The sequence below is a fragment of the Amblyraja radiata genome, chromosome 3, assembly GCF_010909765.2.
Source record: "Amblyraja radiata isolate CabotCenter1 chromosome 3, sAmbRad1.1.pri, whole genome shotgun sequence".
NCBI lineage: Eukaryota > Metazoa > Chordata > Chondrichthyes > Rajiformes > Rajidae > Amblyraja > Amblyraja radiata.
The window spans coordinates 112591971-112610247 of NC_045958.1; the positions used below are offsets into that span (position 1 = coordinate 112591971).

General features: G+C 41.8%; 1 protein-coding gene across 1 annotated transcript in view; it reads left to right on the plus strand.

Annotated features, from left to right (window-relative positions):
• Positions 1-18277, plus strand: part of ap3b1 (adaptor related protein complex 3 subunit beta 1) — a 242097-nt gene that overhangs the window by 45955 nt on the left and 177865 nt on the right. The window contains exon 7 of the mRNA XM_033018603.1: positions 12718-12900. Within this exon, the coding sequence (XP_032874494.1) occupies positions 12718-12900 (183 nt within the window). The remainder of the gene's footprint in view (positions 1-12717; positions 12901-18277) is intronic.

Here is an 18277-nt window from a genome sequence, read left to right on the forward strand (position 1 = left end):
AGTACAGAGGCAAATAAATAAATGATGTGTCTTTGTCCCAAACATTATGGAGGGCACTGTAAGTGGATTATTTTGGACACTGCTCTGCATCAATCTATTACCGTCTCTTGAATGCTCCATGAATCATTTTATTGTTTTCTTCAATAGTAAATTGGTGACAAGTGCAGAGTTTTGTCTTTGTCCTTAAGGATCCTCCCATCTACATTTACTGGCCTCCAGTAAATATCACAGATGCAGAACAGGTCTTCGCAAATGAATTATGAGGAAATCATTTGAAGAAATCTTTTTTAAATATGCAAATGAATGAATAAAAATGTTCTTCTATCTGACAAAGTCACAACCAGTCGAATGATATGCAGCACCATTCAATGTTGGACAATGATTCTTCAGTAGCCTGGGGAAGAGGAACAAATCTTCAGTCCAGGTCCCTTTGTACATAGTTTTTATTTTATAAGGTTCCTGCTTGGTTTGAATCAGTGAATTGACTGTTTTGTTCGAAGGTTTCCCCAAATAATAATGTTTCATTAAATTGTAAGTTATTTGACATGCAGTTAAAATTCTCATTTACCTTGTTGGTAATTTGATCCATCTGTGTCATTCAATTACTGATGATCGTCCATTGGTTGACGAAGTTCTGAAGCTAAACCAGTGAAATAAACTTAAATCCTTAATTATTAGAAGGTTGTGGGGTTTTTTCCAAACCATGGCAGACCAGACAAAGCCATTTAACAGTGCTGCTGTTATTCTTGTATTAATGGGCTTTGACAGTGAAAGTCCAAACTAACCTGACATTTTAAAGTAGTTTAATGTAACCTATTTTCTTTAGTTTGAGCTACCTGACAGTGTAATTTTCATCTGTCTTTGTAAACTGTTGTTTCAACACTAAATGTGTGCCTGTTAAACAACATACCAGTTACTATGCAAATCGACAGGCTGTTGAAGTGTACAAGTTTATTTTGGGTCTAGAAATAAAACCAGTCTTTGCATCCTTTGTGTCCAAAGTAAATCAGATGCTCAAAGAAAGATGGAATGGTTATTGCAGAATCTTTTTTGAGATTTTATTTATTTTATTTTCTCCCTTCAACTAATGCCATTTCTGAAATGAGGATAAGTGCAGTGACTCTCTTCCCATGCTTTAGATAACAGCATAGACAATGTCTTGTATGATGGACCAGTATGATAAAAGCTCCACACTTCTGTAATAGAAGTCATGTTACTAAATAGCACTGACTAATGCTAATTTTAACACCTTGGTATTCTTGTTAAGAAAGAGTTAGCAGTGGTTCTTATTCTTTTAAAAGACTCTTCATCTAGTTTTTGCAATAAGCTTATAAAAGCAACTGAAAGACATTATTAAAATAAATTTGTATAAACCCTGTTAATCTGTACAAGTATGTTGGTAAAAGTTGGTTCTACCACGTTATGTTGACTTTGATACTTAGCACAAATTCAATTTGCTGACCACTAAAGGGGCTGTCCCACTGCAGCGACCTAATTGGCGAGTTTAGAAGAGTTTGCCCTCGACTCATACTCGCAGCATGGTCGACACGAGGTCCTAGGAGGTCTTTGCAACTCTCCTTAATGCTCGAGAGTAGTCCCCGTGCACTCGAAGCCTCAGCTAGGTCGCGGCGTATTTTTCAACATGCTGAAAAATGCCCGCGAGTAAAAAAAGGTCGCCATGGAAAAAAAATCAATATTTTTTTTCGCTTGTAGGTTTGGTCGAAGTAGGTCGTAGTAGGTCGGCATGTTATTCGTAGGTAATCGAGGGTAGTCGAAGGTAATTGTAGATAGTCGAAGGTAGTCGTAGATAGTCTTCAACATAGTCGAAGGGAGGTCGAGGGAGATCGAAGGAGGTCATCTTCACTCTCCACTATTCGGGGTCCAATTTTCCTGAAGCTAGTCGAAGCTAGTCTTCAACGAGGTCGAAGGAGGTCTTCTACATAGTCGAAGGAGGTCTTCAACATGACACTTTTTCAAACTCTTCTAAACTCGCCAATTAGGTTGCCGCAGTGGGACAGCCCCTTAACACTGTTCCAAGTACATTATTGATTTGTCTAATTCCATTTCTGCTTCATCTCAACCACTGAAACTTTCATCCATGTCTTAATTACCTCTCAACATGACCATTCAAATATAGTAACAAGGAAATGCAGATGCTGGTTTACAATAAAGAGACACAGTGCTGGAGTAACTCGGGGTCAGGTAGTGGTCAGGCAGTGAGTCAAATATAGGCCTTTCCATGTAGAAACAAAGAACTGTAGATGCTGGTTTATTGGGAGCAGATGCGGCAGAGATGGAGAAATTGAGAATAGGGAATGGCATCTTTGCAAGAAGCAGAGTGGGAAGAAGTGTATCCGAACAACTTTGGGAGTCGGTAGGTTTTTAAAGACATCTGTTGATAGTCTGTCTGCTGTGATGGAGGAAAAATTCTGCTTTCCTACCAAACTTCACCAAATCCAAGTTACCCTATGATCTGGTGTTCATTAACCAATATGCTCTGGTTAATCGGCATCCTATCACTGATTTAAAAAAATTAGCTTCATAAACATTTCACCTCTGACTATGAAGCAATGTCCTCTAGAATTTGACAAAGACTTTCTACCTTATGTATACTCCTTATACTTTTATACACTTCTATCAGGTTTTTCCTCAGCCTTCAATGCTTCAGATAAAACAATCCAAGTTTGACCACGTAACTAATATGCTGCAAAATCCAAGCCACGTGATGCTGAACCTATTCTGCATCTTCTAAAGCCTCTGCATCCTCCTGGTTATGTGGTGACCAGAACTCCAGAACCCGGGGCCACAGTTTAAGAATAAGGAGTAAGCCATTTAGAACGGAGACGAGGAAACACTTTTTCTCACGGACAGTGGTGAGTCTGTGGAATTCTCTGCCTCAGAGGGCGGTGGAGGCAGGTTCTCTGGATGCTTTCAAGGGAGAGCTAGATAGGGCTCTTAAAAATAGCGGAGTCGGGTGATATGGGGAGAAGGCAGGAACGGGGTACTGATTGGGGATGATCAGCTATGATCACATTGAATGGCGGTGCTGGCTCGAAGGGCCAAAAGGCCTACTCCTGCACCTATTGTCTGTTGTCTATTGTCTATTGTCCACCAATGCTCCAAAGGTGGCTTAACCAACATTTAATATTGCTGCAATATAACTTCCCCATTCTTGTAATCAATGCCTGACCGTTGAAGGCAGGTTTGCTCCACACTGTTTTACCACCCTTTCTAATTTGCGTTGCCACTTTCTGGAAACTATGGAAGTGCACCACGACATCCCTGTGTATTCACGCTCCGAAGGGCCCTGCCATTTACTGTATAGTTTCCTCTTACATTTGACTTTCCAAAGTGCAATATCTCACCCTTGCCTGGATTAAATTCTATCTGTCCATGTATCCAACTGGTCGATATCCCGCTGAATCCTTTGCCAACCTTCCAACAACTTATTTGACAACTGAAGTCCTAACACATATTCTTCTGGTCACAGACCTCTAGTTAGAATAATATTCCTCCACCGCTACCTCTCTTCTATGGCCAAACTAATTTTGAATACTACCTACCAAATTTACATGGATCCCATTTGACTTAATCTTCTGACCTAAACATTACACCACACTACAATATATAGTGACTTAATCTTCTAATCTTCTACCATGAGGGACCTTCTTGAAAGCATTACTAAAGCCTTTACTCCACAGACCACATACATTGGTCTGCCCTCCACAATAATCTTCAATTAATAATAAAATGTCATCCGTTTTGTAAGATCCGACCTCCCCAGTGCAAGGCCATGTTGACTACAGGGACATTTAATCATTTGTGTTCAGTGTTTTTACTCACTCATGGATATTTAAATATTTTAGTAGATTTGATTTAATTCTGGGAATTTTTGTAATTTCATTATTAATACCCTCAGCACTTTTAAAAGGAATTTAGTATGTGGGGCTTGTTCAGCTCAATACATTGCTCGCAATGGTAGCATTTAACTCGTAAATTATCTCAATCAGCAATTCCTCAAATTTGACAAGCTATGTTCAATGGCTTCTCCGTGGATTGTCACCTTGTCGTGGTGGAGAAGCTTGTGTGGACCTGAGATCCTGAGAGCGATGCCGTCTGGAGCTATGCTTCTGGTAGGGCCACCCATTGCGGTAAGGTCGAGGGGGAGGTCTCTGACAAAGAGAAATCCAACCAAGACCTCAACGGTGGAAGAGGCGGAGGACGATGGCTGACTTTAATGGAGCGTCACAACGGCTGGGAAGGCGGATGAAGGCTGCAGCAGAAAAGGGTCTCCGGTTGTCTTGGACTCCATGCCACTGGATCCTGACCCAGATCTGTCAAGGACCGTGGGGCGGCTGTCTGTGCACCAGACCAGTCTCCCCACGTTAAACAAAGTCACGCACAGGCGTCCTCTATATAGGGAATAGCACCCTGGAGACACCCATGGTCAGCCATGACCGAAGGGGGTCTAAGAAGAAGTTCAATGGCAAGTTTGGGTGGTGGGTTACTTGGCATAATCCAAGATACTGTTTGCAATACTTTGTATCTCAGTCAATCCAAAATAGCTACCTCCCACCACCATCTTACATGCTACTCACCAAACATCGGGATTCCACCTGAATATGAATAAATGTCCACCTTGCGAGCCAACGGCTGCCTTTTAACCATTGAACATGACATATTGTCAATTAATGTAAATTAAAATCAAAAATGTTTGAAAAATGCATGTGTGAAGAACAGCACCTCAGTAGCTGGATACAAACATTTAGAAATCCATTGTCACTTTGCAGACTAATATATGCTTCCTTTCCAATTTTTTGGGTATATATTGAAGGTAAATTTATTGTTGTTCATAAAATGTGTCTAGATTACATTTTAAACCTTTTTATTCAGTCTGTATTAAATGAGGGACCAAAATAAATTGATTTATATTTTGTTTCAATTGGAAATTAATCTTGCATTAATCTGCTTATTGATTAAAAGCCTGCCACGGATAAAAAAAAAATATCATTTTGAAGTAATACAAAATAAACTGAAAGTGACAATTGCAAACGTGAAGAGCAAAAGGAAGTTTCAGATTTCGGTGCTCCCTCTAACGTGTCCACATGCATGTTTGTGTGTAATGTGTTAGTATAACATTTGCTTATTCAGTCCGATATTTGTTAAGCCATAGTTCATGAACATTGATTTGATTGCAACTGTTCACTGTTGTGAGAAAAAAAAATACAGTGAGTTTGTGCAGATGTTTCATTGTGATAGATCTATTATCCAGCTATTACAAGATAAATGACTGATCTTTCCAGTTTTCCATGCCTGCAGAAAATTGAAATAAGAAGGGAATATAATTTGGGCTGTATGATTAGGGCAGGTGGGATGGCCATTAATTTAGGAGAAGGGAGCGTTGGCAGAAAGGGCTGACTTGTACTCTATTATCAATCACATCACACCACTCTTCTCCTGATGACCTAGCACTCTCAGGTTTGTGAAGCGCTAATTAGAATTCATGACAAAATAGATGCAAGGAAACGTTTTGTACCCTTCATAATTTTATAGGAAATTTATTGTTATTAGAGGAACCATTTGCTTCGTGTGATTTTTCCATTACCAGCTTGTCAACTAGCATAGATAATCTGGAGAAAATATGAACTCCATAGATTGGGTGTCACTTTTGTTGATGGTGCATGTAGTTTACCTAGGAGCCCAGCTAATGGCTGAAGTTCTTAGCAACAGCACAGAAAATCAGCAGTCCCCGGGAGAAGAAAAATGAACCATGTTTATTGGGTTAATGCAAAAAAAGCTATAAATGAAAAATTGCAATTTCAATTTGATAAGCATGCTGCTGATTTTGTTAGGAGTGAAATCTGTTCCTTCTAAAAAGCCATTGTGTTCCCAGTGAGAGAGAAATTAAAATTCTTTTTATCTGTGCATCCATGTGATGCTTGTGGTTTCCACAGTATGAATGATTGCTGCCTGAGGAAAAGTTGACAGGTTAAAATTGCACCATATCAGATTTTTTTTTTTAAAGAAAACGTCTCTCCCTTGGCCAAATAGGCTGCCAACAATTAACTGCTCTATATATTGTACAATTAAAGATAGTTCAAAGGTCTCCAATGAGGTAGATGGTAGTTCAGGGCTGCCTTCTAGCCGATGAGGGGACCATTCCGTTTCCAGATAACAGCTGGGAAGAAACTGTTCCTGAATCTGGAGGTGTGCGTTCAGAAAATTGCGGTTAATAGGTCGTTTATAAAAGCTCTTATTGGGGGCTGTCGTACACCAGACTCGGTTAGGCGGCCTCTGCATTCCACCTCGGCTCACCTGGCTACCATGTTCATGGCAAGAGCAACAAAGAATAACAGAAATGGTGCAGCCCGTTATTTATTATTCCTTTTCCAAGCCGATGCCAATCTGATGTTTCTGACCCAGAAGTCGCCCTCAGCCTGAAATTATCGTAATAATCCAGGATCAGGACCTTGACCTTCTTGCTGGGAACATGGTGTAGGTGTAGTGCAAGCTCAACCAGTTTGTGCGGTATGGACCCAAAGGCATTGGCCAGGTCCAACCACAGAACAACTAGGTCACCTCTGTTTTCATGGGCTTCTCTGATGAGCTGTGTGACTACTGCAGTGTGCTCCAAGCAGCTCGGAACTCCCGGAATCCCACCCTTCTGCACTGAGGGGTCAATGTAGCTGTTTTTGAGGAGAAAATCAGTTAACCTTCAGGAGACAATGCTGAAAAACACCTTCCCTTCGACACATAGTAGCGGGATTGACCGAAACTGATTGATGTTCTTTGAGTTTTCCTCTTTCGAGATCCAAACTCCCTCAGCGCAACTCCACTGGTCAGCAACTCTCCCCCTTCGCCATACCTCCTTCGAGATCTTCCATAGGTGTCGAAGGAGCTCTGGGCAGGGCTTATACACTATGTATGGTACGCCACTAGGGCCTGGAGCAGAGGCTGAGTGTGCTGCCTTGATGACCTCCTCAACCTCCTTCAGACTCGGCTCCCTCAGATTAAACTCTGTTGTTGGGGGGGCTGGGCTGATGAGAGCTTTGTTGGGTTCGAGCTCCTGTTCCCTCATTGGATCGCTCGGGGTGTCATGGAGGAAGCGATTTACTTCATCTGTTGAGCACATGAGGCGGCCACTTTGCTTGTCCCCAAGTAATCGCCTGGTAAAGCTGAAGGGATTGGAAATGAACGCAGCTCGCTTCCTAGCTCTCTCTCTTCCTCTTCTCCTGCGCCACTTTGCTCTGCGGAGGGTCATAAGCCGTTTCCTTAGGATGTTTCGTAGGTCGGCCTTGGCTTGCTTCTCCTCTTCGGTAGATGTCTTGCACTGGTTTTTGAGGGTTCGAAGCTCCAGCCGCAGTTGATGTATTTTGGTGGCCCTGCGGTTCATGGTGTAGGTGGTGGGCTTGGTGTTACCTTTCCCGCGATGGCCAAATCCTTCCTAGCCATAACTGACTATGATGGCAGTCATTTTTATGAGTCGGCGATCTACATCTCCTTTGGCTGTGGCTTGAATGATGTTGGTCACGTCTTTGTCAAGCTGCAGCCATTCATTCTGGTTGCTGGCTGGGGACCACTCAATCCGTTGCTGTGGAACTATTCGCCAGGGGTTGGGAGACTCTAGTGCGTGGAGGGACTGGGCTCTGTGGGGCGATTCCTGGCCGGGCTCCTCCTGCGTCTCACCAGGTTCAAGGCCTGTGCGCTGCACCTCTTTCTCCTTCTTCAAGCATTTCATTCTCGCCTGATGGATATTTAGGCCATGGTGGTTATTGCACAGCTTTCTGCAAATGCATCTTATACTCGTAGTCAGGTCGTTTGCGTGGGTCAATAAGCTTTGGTCCGTCCTATTGGAGATCTCATCCTCCCCCCCTTCTCGGGACCTCCTGAGGGTATGCTTCATTAGGCCTTTCTGTAGCTTTATTGGGTGTCTTTCTCACGAAAGACACAGACTTGTAGCAACTCTGCTGCTGCGCCACCGTGACTGATAATGGAGCCTGACGGTTAGACTCGGGGGAAGACTTGTGCTGCACTGGGTTTCACTAATTAGCAGGCAAAGGCTTCCCGGCAAATGACAGCTCCAAATAAAATACAATTTCAAAGGTTTGAGAGAACTTGGCCAGCCAGCTACCAAGAAAAGATCTAGCCCCATATTTTATGTTCTCCTTGACTAATGTTTGTGTCTTACTCTTCCACCGAGACAGATGTAAATCATACATTTTGAATCATACCCATGCCATTGCATCTGCATTGGGATTGCTTTTTTTTTTTTATGTTTACTCTTATTATCTGCTTTCCTGTTACATACTCAATAAATCTTGAGCTTTTATGACTGCATAAACAATACCAGAAGACATTTTTCTACTTTTGTAACTTTCTTAAACTTGGACTTTCGAAAGCTTCCATAGATTTTCTGCAGTATTGAGCTCAAGTAATGTGTCATAAGCTTCCTTTTATCTCCTCCTATCCTGGGTACTTGAACAGTGAGAGTTAGGTAATCGATTTTTGCGATTTTAGATTTAAAAGACACTTTCTTTGTTTTTGTTGTTAGGAATGGTTCAGAAGGTTTTGGGAAAAATGGGACAAGCACAGGTGGGCAACTTAGTCACTGTTGAAGAGTTGAGCTAAAGGACCTGTTTCAGTGCTGTGTAACACTTTGATCGAAATCTCTCGCTCAACTGAATTACTTCCACTATGGTGTCGCAAATTTCTCCACAACCAGCTACATCCAGTCCTGTTGCTAAACCGTAGCATTTCCGTGCATTGTTTTGTATTCCTCTGGTCAGGAGCAGTTGAAGTTTTGTTCCTAAATAGTTTTGATTCCAATTGGTACTTAATGTTGGAAGTCTCCACAAAATGGTGAAATATTAACATAGAATTTACTTGAAATTGGCATTGTTCAATGATGTGCCCTCAATTTTATTGATTGGAATCTTGTACAGCTTTTCTCTTCAGCCTTTTGACTGTTTTTCTTCTTTATTCATCAGTCCAGCAAGAGCTAAAATATAAACAAAATATTCTGCAAACACTCAGCGGGTCAGGCGGTATCGTAGAAATAAAAATAGTAACATATTGAATTGAAACCGTTTTTCCAAAACTTTGACAAAGGATCGTCATTATGCATTTTTCTTTGTGGTGAAACTGTAAAATGAGGCTGAACATACTCCAACCCAATTGAATTTGAAACGTGGCGACTCCATGTGTACTGGCTAGGTGAGATCTGGTGTATCATTTTACAGGGTTGTATGCAATACAAAGAATTTCATTGTACCTAGGTACATGTGACAATAAGACACACCTGTGTCTGTGGTTAACCTTGCAAGGCACTAAATGTCCTAGCTGATCAATAGAGTGTGAAATCAAAGAATAAAAAGATAAGCGTTGTTTGTAATTGGAGTTAATTTTGTTTGCAAAGGTAAATGCATTTATGCCTTGCTCAATTTGTCGGACGCTATCAACAACAAGGATGTCAATAGGAATGTATCTACATGTAGTTTAGGATTTTGTACTCCTTCATAGAATGTGAAAACAAAACCAATAATTGCATTGCATTTGTGGTAGAAATAAAACCCCTTGCTTTTGGTTTGATGAGAAAATGTGCCTGAGAAGAATTTAAACCAGAATTTTAAGAGGGAAAGATCACCATAGTCAATAAATGCAGCTCCACGTCTATTCTCAACAGGCAATGCATAAAATCCCAGCATGATCAAAACAATGTCTGGAATAATGACTAAAGCTGTATTCAGAGATGTTTTCCTCCTGATAATGTCCAGTGTTGTGAATAACATTAAAGTTAATGACCTTTAAGTACAAAGTCAAAATTGAAAACATGTTAAAAATTATTAATGCTATTAGTCCTGTTGTATCTACTGAAATGTCATCTAAGTGCATGTATCTACTCAAGGTATTATTCAGATTTTCATTTCCATGTATGGTGCCTCGCAGGACCCAAAGTGTTTAATCGGTGTAATTAACTGTGCAAACTTGATACAAGTATGATTTAAGGTCATTATATTAAATTACAAGTTCTGAATACTCAAGTAAAAATATAGTCATAAATTCTTAGAATGTGGGAACAGGCCCTTTGGCCCAACTTGCTCACACCGGCCAACATGTCTGATCTACACTAGTCCCACCTGCTTGCATTTGGCCTACATCCCTCAACCTGTCTTATCCGTGTACCTGTCAAAATTTTCTTAAACTTTGTGATAGTACCTCCACAAATACCTACTCCAGCAGCTCATTGCATACACCCACCACCGTTTGTGTGAAAAGGTTACCCCTCAGGTTCATATTAAATCTTTCCCCCCCTCACCTTAAACCTATGTCTTCTGGTCTTTGATTCACCTACTCTGGGCAAGAGACTCTGTGCGTCTACCTGATCTATTCCTCTCAAGATTTTGTACACCACCATAAGATCACCCCTCCTGTGCTCCAAGGAATAGAGACCTTGCCTGCTCAACCTCTCCCAACAGCTCGGGCCCTTGAGTTCCAGCAACATCCTCGTAAATCTTCTCTGCGACCTCTCCAGCTTGACAACATCTTTCCTGTAACATGGTGCTCAAAACTATACACAACGCTCTAAATGTCTCACCAACATCTCATGGAACTGCACCAGAACCTCTCAACTTCTATATTCAATACTCTGACTGGTGTACTTGCACTCCAAGATCCCTTGCTCTACAGCACTCTTCAGAGTCCTACCATTCACTGTGCCGGCTCTGCCCATGTTAATCCTCCCAAAATGCAACACCTTACATTCCTCTATTGAATTCCATCAACCATTCCTCAGACCACCGGCCCAACCAATCAAGATCCTGCTGCAATTTTTGGCAACCACCTTCACTATCTACAATACCACCCACTTTTGCATCATCTGCAAATTTGCTAACCACGCCATGCTCGTTCTTATCCAAATCATTGATATAGATAAACAGTAATGGGCTCAGCACCGAACCCTGAGGCACATCACTAGTCACAACATGTCACAGAAATGTCTAAAAAAAAACAATTTCACGAGGCTCGGAGTGCACAGTTATCGGCACTGGCCTATTGCTGCATATTCTATCTAAACTAATGTGGTGTGCTCTGCATCACAGGGAGGGCAGAATTTATGCTTGGTATCACAAAACTAAGATAAGCATATGAAAGCCACAGGATTGTCGCAGCGAGTGACTTTAACTTCTCCAACATTGACTGATACTTCCTTAGTACAAGAATCTTTAGATGAGGCGGAATGGGTTAGTTGCATCCAAGATGATTTTATGAAACAGTATGTGGACAGTCCAACGAGAGGAGGAACCATGCTGGACCTTTTATTTGGGGACGAGCCTGGCCAGATGACTGATGTTTAAGTGAGAGAGTATTTTGGGAACAATGATCCCAGCTCCTTATGTTTTAAGATAGTTATGAATAAAGATAACTATAGATCTTGGTGTGGGGGAGTACTATATTGTGATGGGGCAAATTGCAATATTATTACACAGGAACCTCAGACTTTAGTCTTTGGACTTTAGAGATACAGCGCGGAAACGTGTCCTCCGGTCCACGGAGTCTGTACGGACCAGCGATCACACCATACACTAGCACTATCCTACACACCAGGGACAAATTACAATTATACCAAGCCAATTAGCCAATAATCTTGTACATCTCTCGGGTGTGAGGGGGAAACCAGAGCATCCTGAGAAAACCCCCGTGGTCACAGGGAGAGCGTACAAAATGTACAAACAGCACCCGTAGTCAGGATCGAACCTGGGTCTCTGGCACTGTGAGGCAGCAGTTGTGCCGCAGGTGGGAGTAAATTGGGAGCAGCTGTTGTTGGATAAGTACACTGTTGGTGTGGAAGCCATTGAAAGACCAACTGGCCAGATTTCGGGACTGGCATTTTGTTATTGATCAGAGTTTGGAACCGACATGTTCCAGTAAGGAGGAGGGGCAAGGAAAGGGTGACAAGACTCGGGAATCTTTCCTGTATCCAATGTTAGATGACAAGAGGTTGGAAATTTGGTCAGAAAGGAAAAATAAACATGTGTAACGTTTAGGAAGATGAAATCGCCCCCTTGAATATTAAGAAAATACAAAAGATCTCAAGCTGGAAATTTGCTGGGTCAAAAGCAGACATGAAATGCCATTGGCAAGTGGGTTTAAGGAGAATTGCAAGGCATTTTATACGTGCCAAGGCTCTTTCTTAGTTGACAATTATATTTCAAGGAAGACTATATTTTCCTTTTCCAACTGTCTTCTTCCCCCTTCCCCCCCCCCCCCCCCACACCACACAATCAACCTGAAGAAGGGTCTCGACCCGAAATGTCCCTATTACGTTTCTCCAGCGATAGCTGGAATGGAATACTTTATTGTCACATGTGACAAGGCACAGCAAAATTCTTTGCTTGCATGCCCAGGCTATGCAAATAGTTGCCGCATATGGTGCTTTGAGATGCTGCTGCACCTGCTGAGTTACTTCAGCCTTGTTACTGCAAAGTTACTTCAGCACTTTGGCCTTTTTTAACTTTTTTTACGACTTATTTTATACACTTCTGTGTGTTTTTGTGTTACCACTTGTGCTGTTCTCGAAATTAGTCGAGAACCCCTGGAGGGAAGTTCAGGAAACATTTTCACGCTGTTGGTAATAATGCCGTGTCGGAAAATGATAACTTTTTACAAATTGATTCAGATTTCCCTTCACTCATGTTGTTTTGTGTTGTCTGTTCACAGTTAGTGGCTGGAAGTGTTGTAATGTCATTTGAGGAAGTCTGCCCAGAACGAATTGACCTGATTCACAAGAATTACCGCAAGCTATGTAACTTATTGGTGGATGTGGAGGAGTGGGGGCAAGTGGTCATCATCAACATGCTCACTCGCTATGCCCGGACACAGTTCCTCAGCCCTTGGAAAGAGGTAGGTAAAGTATTCTTGATTGTATCTCGTGCTAGTCTGTTCGCAAATTAATTGGCTGCATGGAAATGCTATTGAGAGTTACAGGGTGTGTGTCCTAACGCATAGGTGTTGAAATAATAAATTATGTATTGATTTGTTTTTGAATATTAATATGATTAGATTGAATTACAGTCAACTGATAATTAATTATTGGTTTCTGAAAGGTTTTATAGTAAACAAATTATTTTAAAATCACATTTACTTGACGCTACATAATACGGTCATCTCAGTTTTTGTAAACTGCTTTGGAAATTCAGAAAACTGAATTATCCAATGTTGTCATCAATTATGTCTGAAGCAATAAAGTACCTTTTGATTAAAGGTACTGCTTGCAAAGCAATGTGAAATGGTTGATCTATAGCAATGTTTTAGAAGAAACGACATAATAAATAGTGATCGTGTCGTCTTTTTTCCCCCTCACACATCCACGGTTTATTCCGGTTATCTTGGATCCTTTGTTCTGAGCTCACATTTTCTGTCCAGCATTTTGAATGTGAACATAACACTTATTTTAAATGGTGAAGGTCTCAATCCTAACACTTTCGTTAGATTTTTGTTTCCTCTGTGACTGGATATTGGACTCGCTTCCCAGTGTGGTGTCTCCACTGTCTGGAGTATGTTGCAGGCACCGGAAAAGCAAACAGTATGGCAGTTTTGCTGTACTCGGTGTACAGTACAGTTTACAGTCATAGTTATGCAGCACAATAATATGCCCGCCATGTCTATCCCTACCTTTGTACCCATCCACACTAATCAATTTGTCTACATTTGGACAGTATCTTTCTCTGCCGTACTGTAGGAACAAGGAACTGCCGATGCTGGTTTACACAAAAGGACACAAAGTGCTGCAGTAACTCTGGTGAAGAACATGGATGGGTGACGTTTTGTGATTGGACAGTTTGAAGAAGGGTGGCGACCCAAAATGTCACCTATCCATGTTCTCCAGAGAAGCTGCCCGACCTGCTGAGTTATGCCAGCACATTGTGTCCTTCTATGTCTTCTATTTAAGTGGAATACATGACATTTGGGTATCAAATGGGATAGTTGAGGATGGAGTTAAAGGGAAAGGGTTTCTTAAATGTGTGAGCGGAGAGACAGAGGGGTGTAAAATGAGGGTAGAAGCAATAGGTAGCAAGGTGAAAAGTGGCAGGCAGACAAATCCAGGGCAAAAATCAAAAAGGGCCACTTTTCAACATAATTGTATAAGGGGTAAGAGTGTTGTAAGAACAAGCCTGAAGGCTTTGTGTCTCAATGCAAGGAGCATTCGTAATAAGGTGGATGAGTTGAATGTGCAGATAGCTATTAATGACTATGATATAGTTGGGATCACGGAGACATGGCTCCAGGGTGACCAAGGCTGGGAGCTGAACATCCAGGGATATTCAATATTCAGGAGGGATAGACAGAAAGGGAAAGGAGGTGGGGTAGCGTTGCTGGTTAGAGAGCAGATTATCGCAATAGAAAGGAAGGACATTAGCTTGGAGGATGTGGAATTGATATGGGTAGAGCTGCGAAACACTAAGGGGCAGAAAACGCTAGTGGGAGTTGTGTACAGGCCACCTAACAGTAGTAGCGGAGTTGGGGTTGGCATCAAACAGGAAATTAGAAATGCGTGCAACAAAGGTAAAACAGTTATAATGGGTGACTTCAATCTACATATAGATTGGGTGAATCAAATTGGCAAGGGTGCTGAGGAAGAGGATTTCTTGGAATGTATGCGGGATAGTTTTCTAAACCAACATGTAGAGGAACCAACGAGAGAGCAGGCTATTCTAGATTGGGTATTGAGTAATGAGGAAGGGTTAGTTAGCAGTCTTGTTGTGCGTGGCCCCTTGGGCAAGAGTGACCATAATATGGTTGAGTTCTTCATTAGGCTGGAGAGTGACATTGTTAATTCAGAAACAAGGGTCCTGAACTTAAAGAAAGGTAACTTTGAGGGTATGAGACGTGAATTGGCCAAGATAGACTGGCAATTGATTCTTAATGGGTTGACGATGGATATGCAATGGAAGGCATTTAAAGACTGCATGGATGAACTACAACAATTGTTCATCCCAGTTTGGCAAAAAAATAAATCAGGGAAGGTAGTGCATCCGTGGATAACAAGGGAAATCAGGGATAGTATCAAAACAAAAGATGAAGCGTACAAATTAGCCAGAAAAAGCAGCCTACCAGAGGACTGGGAGAAATTCAGAGTCCAGCAGAGGAGGACAAAGGGCTTAATTAGGAAAGGGAAAATAGATTATGAAAGAAAACTGACAGGGAACATAAAAACTGACTGCAAAAGCTTTTATAGATATGTGAAGAGAAAAAGATTAGTTAAAACAAATGTAGGTCCCTTGCAGTCAGAAACAGGTGAATTGATCATGGGGAACAAGGACATGGCAGACCAATTGAATAACTACTTTGGTTCTGTCTTCACTAAGGAAGACATAAATAATATGTCGGAAATAGCAGGGGACCGGGAGTCAAATGAGATGAAGGAACTGAGTGAAATCCAGGTTAGCCGGGAAGTGGTGTTGGATAAATTGAATGGATTAAAGGCCGATAAATCCCCAGGGCCAGATAGGCTGCATCCCAGAGTACTTAAGGAAGTAGCCCCAGAAATAGTGGATGCATTAGTGATAATTTTCCAAAACTCTTTAGATTCTGGAGTAGTTCCTGAGGATTGGAGGGTAGCTAATGTAACCCCACTTTTTAAAAAGGGAGGGAGAGAGAAAACGGGGAATTACAGACCAGTTAGTCTAACGTCGGTAGTGGGGAAACTGCTAGAATCAGTTATTAAAGATGGGATAGCAGCACATTTGGAAAGTGGTGAAATCATTGGACAAAGTCAGCAGGGATTTATGAAAGGTAAATCATGTCTGACGAATCTTATAGAATTTTTCGAGGATGTAACTAGTAGAGTGGATAAGGGAGAACCAGTGGATGTGTTATATCTGGACTTTCAGAAGGCTTTCGCCAAGGTCCCACATAAGAGATTAGTATACAAACTTAAAGCACACGGTATTGGGGGTTCAGTATTGATGTGGATAGAGAACTGGCTGGCAGACAGGAAGCAAAGAGTAGGAGTAAACGGGTCCTTTTCACAATGGCAGGCAGTGACTAGTGGGGTACCGCAAGGCTCAGTGCTGGGACCCCAGCTATTTACGATATATATTAATGATTTGGACGAGGGAATTGAATGCAACATCTCCAAATTTGCGGATGACACGAAGCTGGGGGGCAGTGTTAGCTGTGTGGAGGATGCTAGGAGGCTGCAAGGTGACTTGGATAGGCTGGGTGAGTGGGCAAATGCATGGCAGATGCAGTATAATGTGGATAAATGTGAGGTTATCCACTTTGGTGGCAAAAACAGGAAAGTAGACTTTTATCTGAATGGTGGCCGATTAGGAAAGGGGGAGATACAACGAGACCTGGGTGTCATGGTACACCAGTAATTAAAAGTAGGCATGCAGGTGCAGCAGGCAGTGAAGAAGGCGAATGGTATGTTAGCATTCATAGCAAAAGGATTTGAGTATAGGAGCAGGGAGGTTCTACTGCAGTTGTACAGGGTCTTGGTGAGACCACAACTGGAGTATTGCGTACAGTTTTGGTCTCCTAATCTGAGGAAGGACATTCTTGCCATAGAGGGGGTACAGAGAAGGTTCACCAGACTGATTCCTGGGATGTCAGGACTTTCATATGAAGAAAGACTGGATAGACTTGGTTTGTACTCACTAGAATTTAGAAGATTGAGGGGGGATCTTATAGAAACTTACAAAATTCTTAAGGGGTTGGACAGGCTAGATGCAGGAAGATCGGGATGTTGGGGAAGTCCAGAACAAGGGGTCACAGTTTAAGGATAAGGGGGAAATCTTTTGGGACCGAGATGAGGAAAACATTTTTCACACAGAGAGTGGTGAATCTGTGGAATTCTCTGCCACAGAAGGTAGTTGAGGCCAGTTCATTGGCTATATTCAAGAGGGAGTTAGATGTGGCCCTTGGGGCTAAAGGGATCAGTGGGTATGGAGAGAAGGCAGGGTTGGGATACTGAGTTGGATGATCAGCCATGATCATATTGAATGGCGGTGCAGGCTCGAAGGGCCGAATGGCCTACTCCTGCACCTATTTTCTATGTTTCTATGTTAAAATCAACTTGCTGTACTGTCAGATTTGTACCTTGGTGTTGCTAATCTAATGTCATTATAGCTTGATGTCTCTGCTCTTGCACTCAACGCATTGCAATAATGACCGGCATATTATCTGTCTTCCTAATTACTTGTTGCACCTGTATGTTTGATTCTTTTACAAGGATAACTGATTACCCAACAGCAATAGAGTTCATATTTTTGCCATTTAAAATATCCACCTTTCTCTTTTTTCTACCAAAGTGAATGGTCTTGCTTTTTCCCCCACAAATATTTTTCATTTGCTACGCTCTTGCCCATTCATCTAATCTGTCTGTATCCCTCTGAAGACTCAGTGCATCCTCCTCACAGCTCACACTGCCGCCTGACATTATATTACACTTGATTCCCTCATCCAAATAATTGACAAAGATCATGAGCATCTAGAGCCTCAGTGCTGATTTCTGTGGCACCCCATTTAACATCAAGTGTCTGAAAAATGCCCTCTTTATTCCTGATTTATCCTCATTAACAAATTCTCAATCCATTATGCCCAATATTGTGCACTCTAAGTTTGTTCATGATTCTTTTATGGGGTACCTTCTGAGAGCTGGTTCCTCCTTGTCCATAGACAGAACATGATCTTCCTTCCATGTTGACTCTATCCTGTTGTTATTTTATAAATAACTTGTTACCACTTCATGAGCGTCAGATTCCAACATTTTCCTCCTACTGATGTGAGCGGACTGCCCGACAGTTCTACATGGCCCTTTTTTTCTTCTCTCCTTTCTCATCTCTCCGCTGCCATCAGGTAGAAGGTACACAAGCCTGAAATATGGTACATCAAGGTTCAGGAACAGCTACTTCCCCACAGCCATCAGGCTATTAAACTTGCCATCAAACAAACTCTGAACTATAACAGCCTATTGTACTTTATCTGTTTATTTATGTGTATATATATATGGTTTATGCTATACAGCCACACTGAACTGTTCTGTATCTATGCTTACAATACTCTGTGGTGCTGCAGCAAGCAAGAATTTCATTGTCCTATCTGGGACACATGACAATAAACTCACTTGACTTGACTTAAAAATTAAGGTTATATTTGCAGTTATCCCTTATGTTAAAGCAGATCTTTGATGTTTGAATTTCAGAAGGTGACAACCTGTGCATCCATTATTCCCATAGCCAACTCCTCTAAAATCCTATGATACAGGTTATCGGGT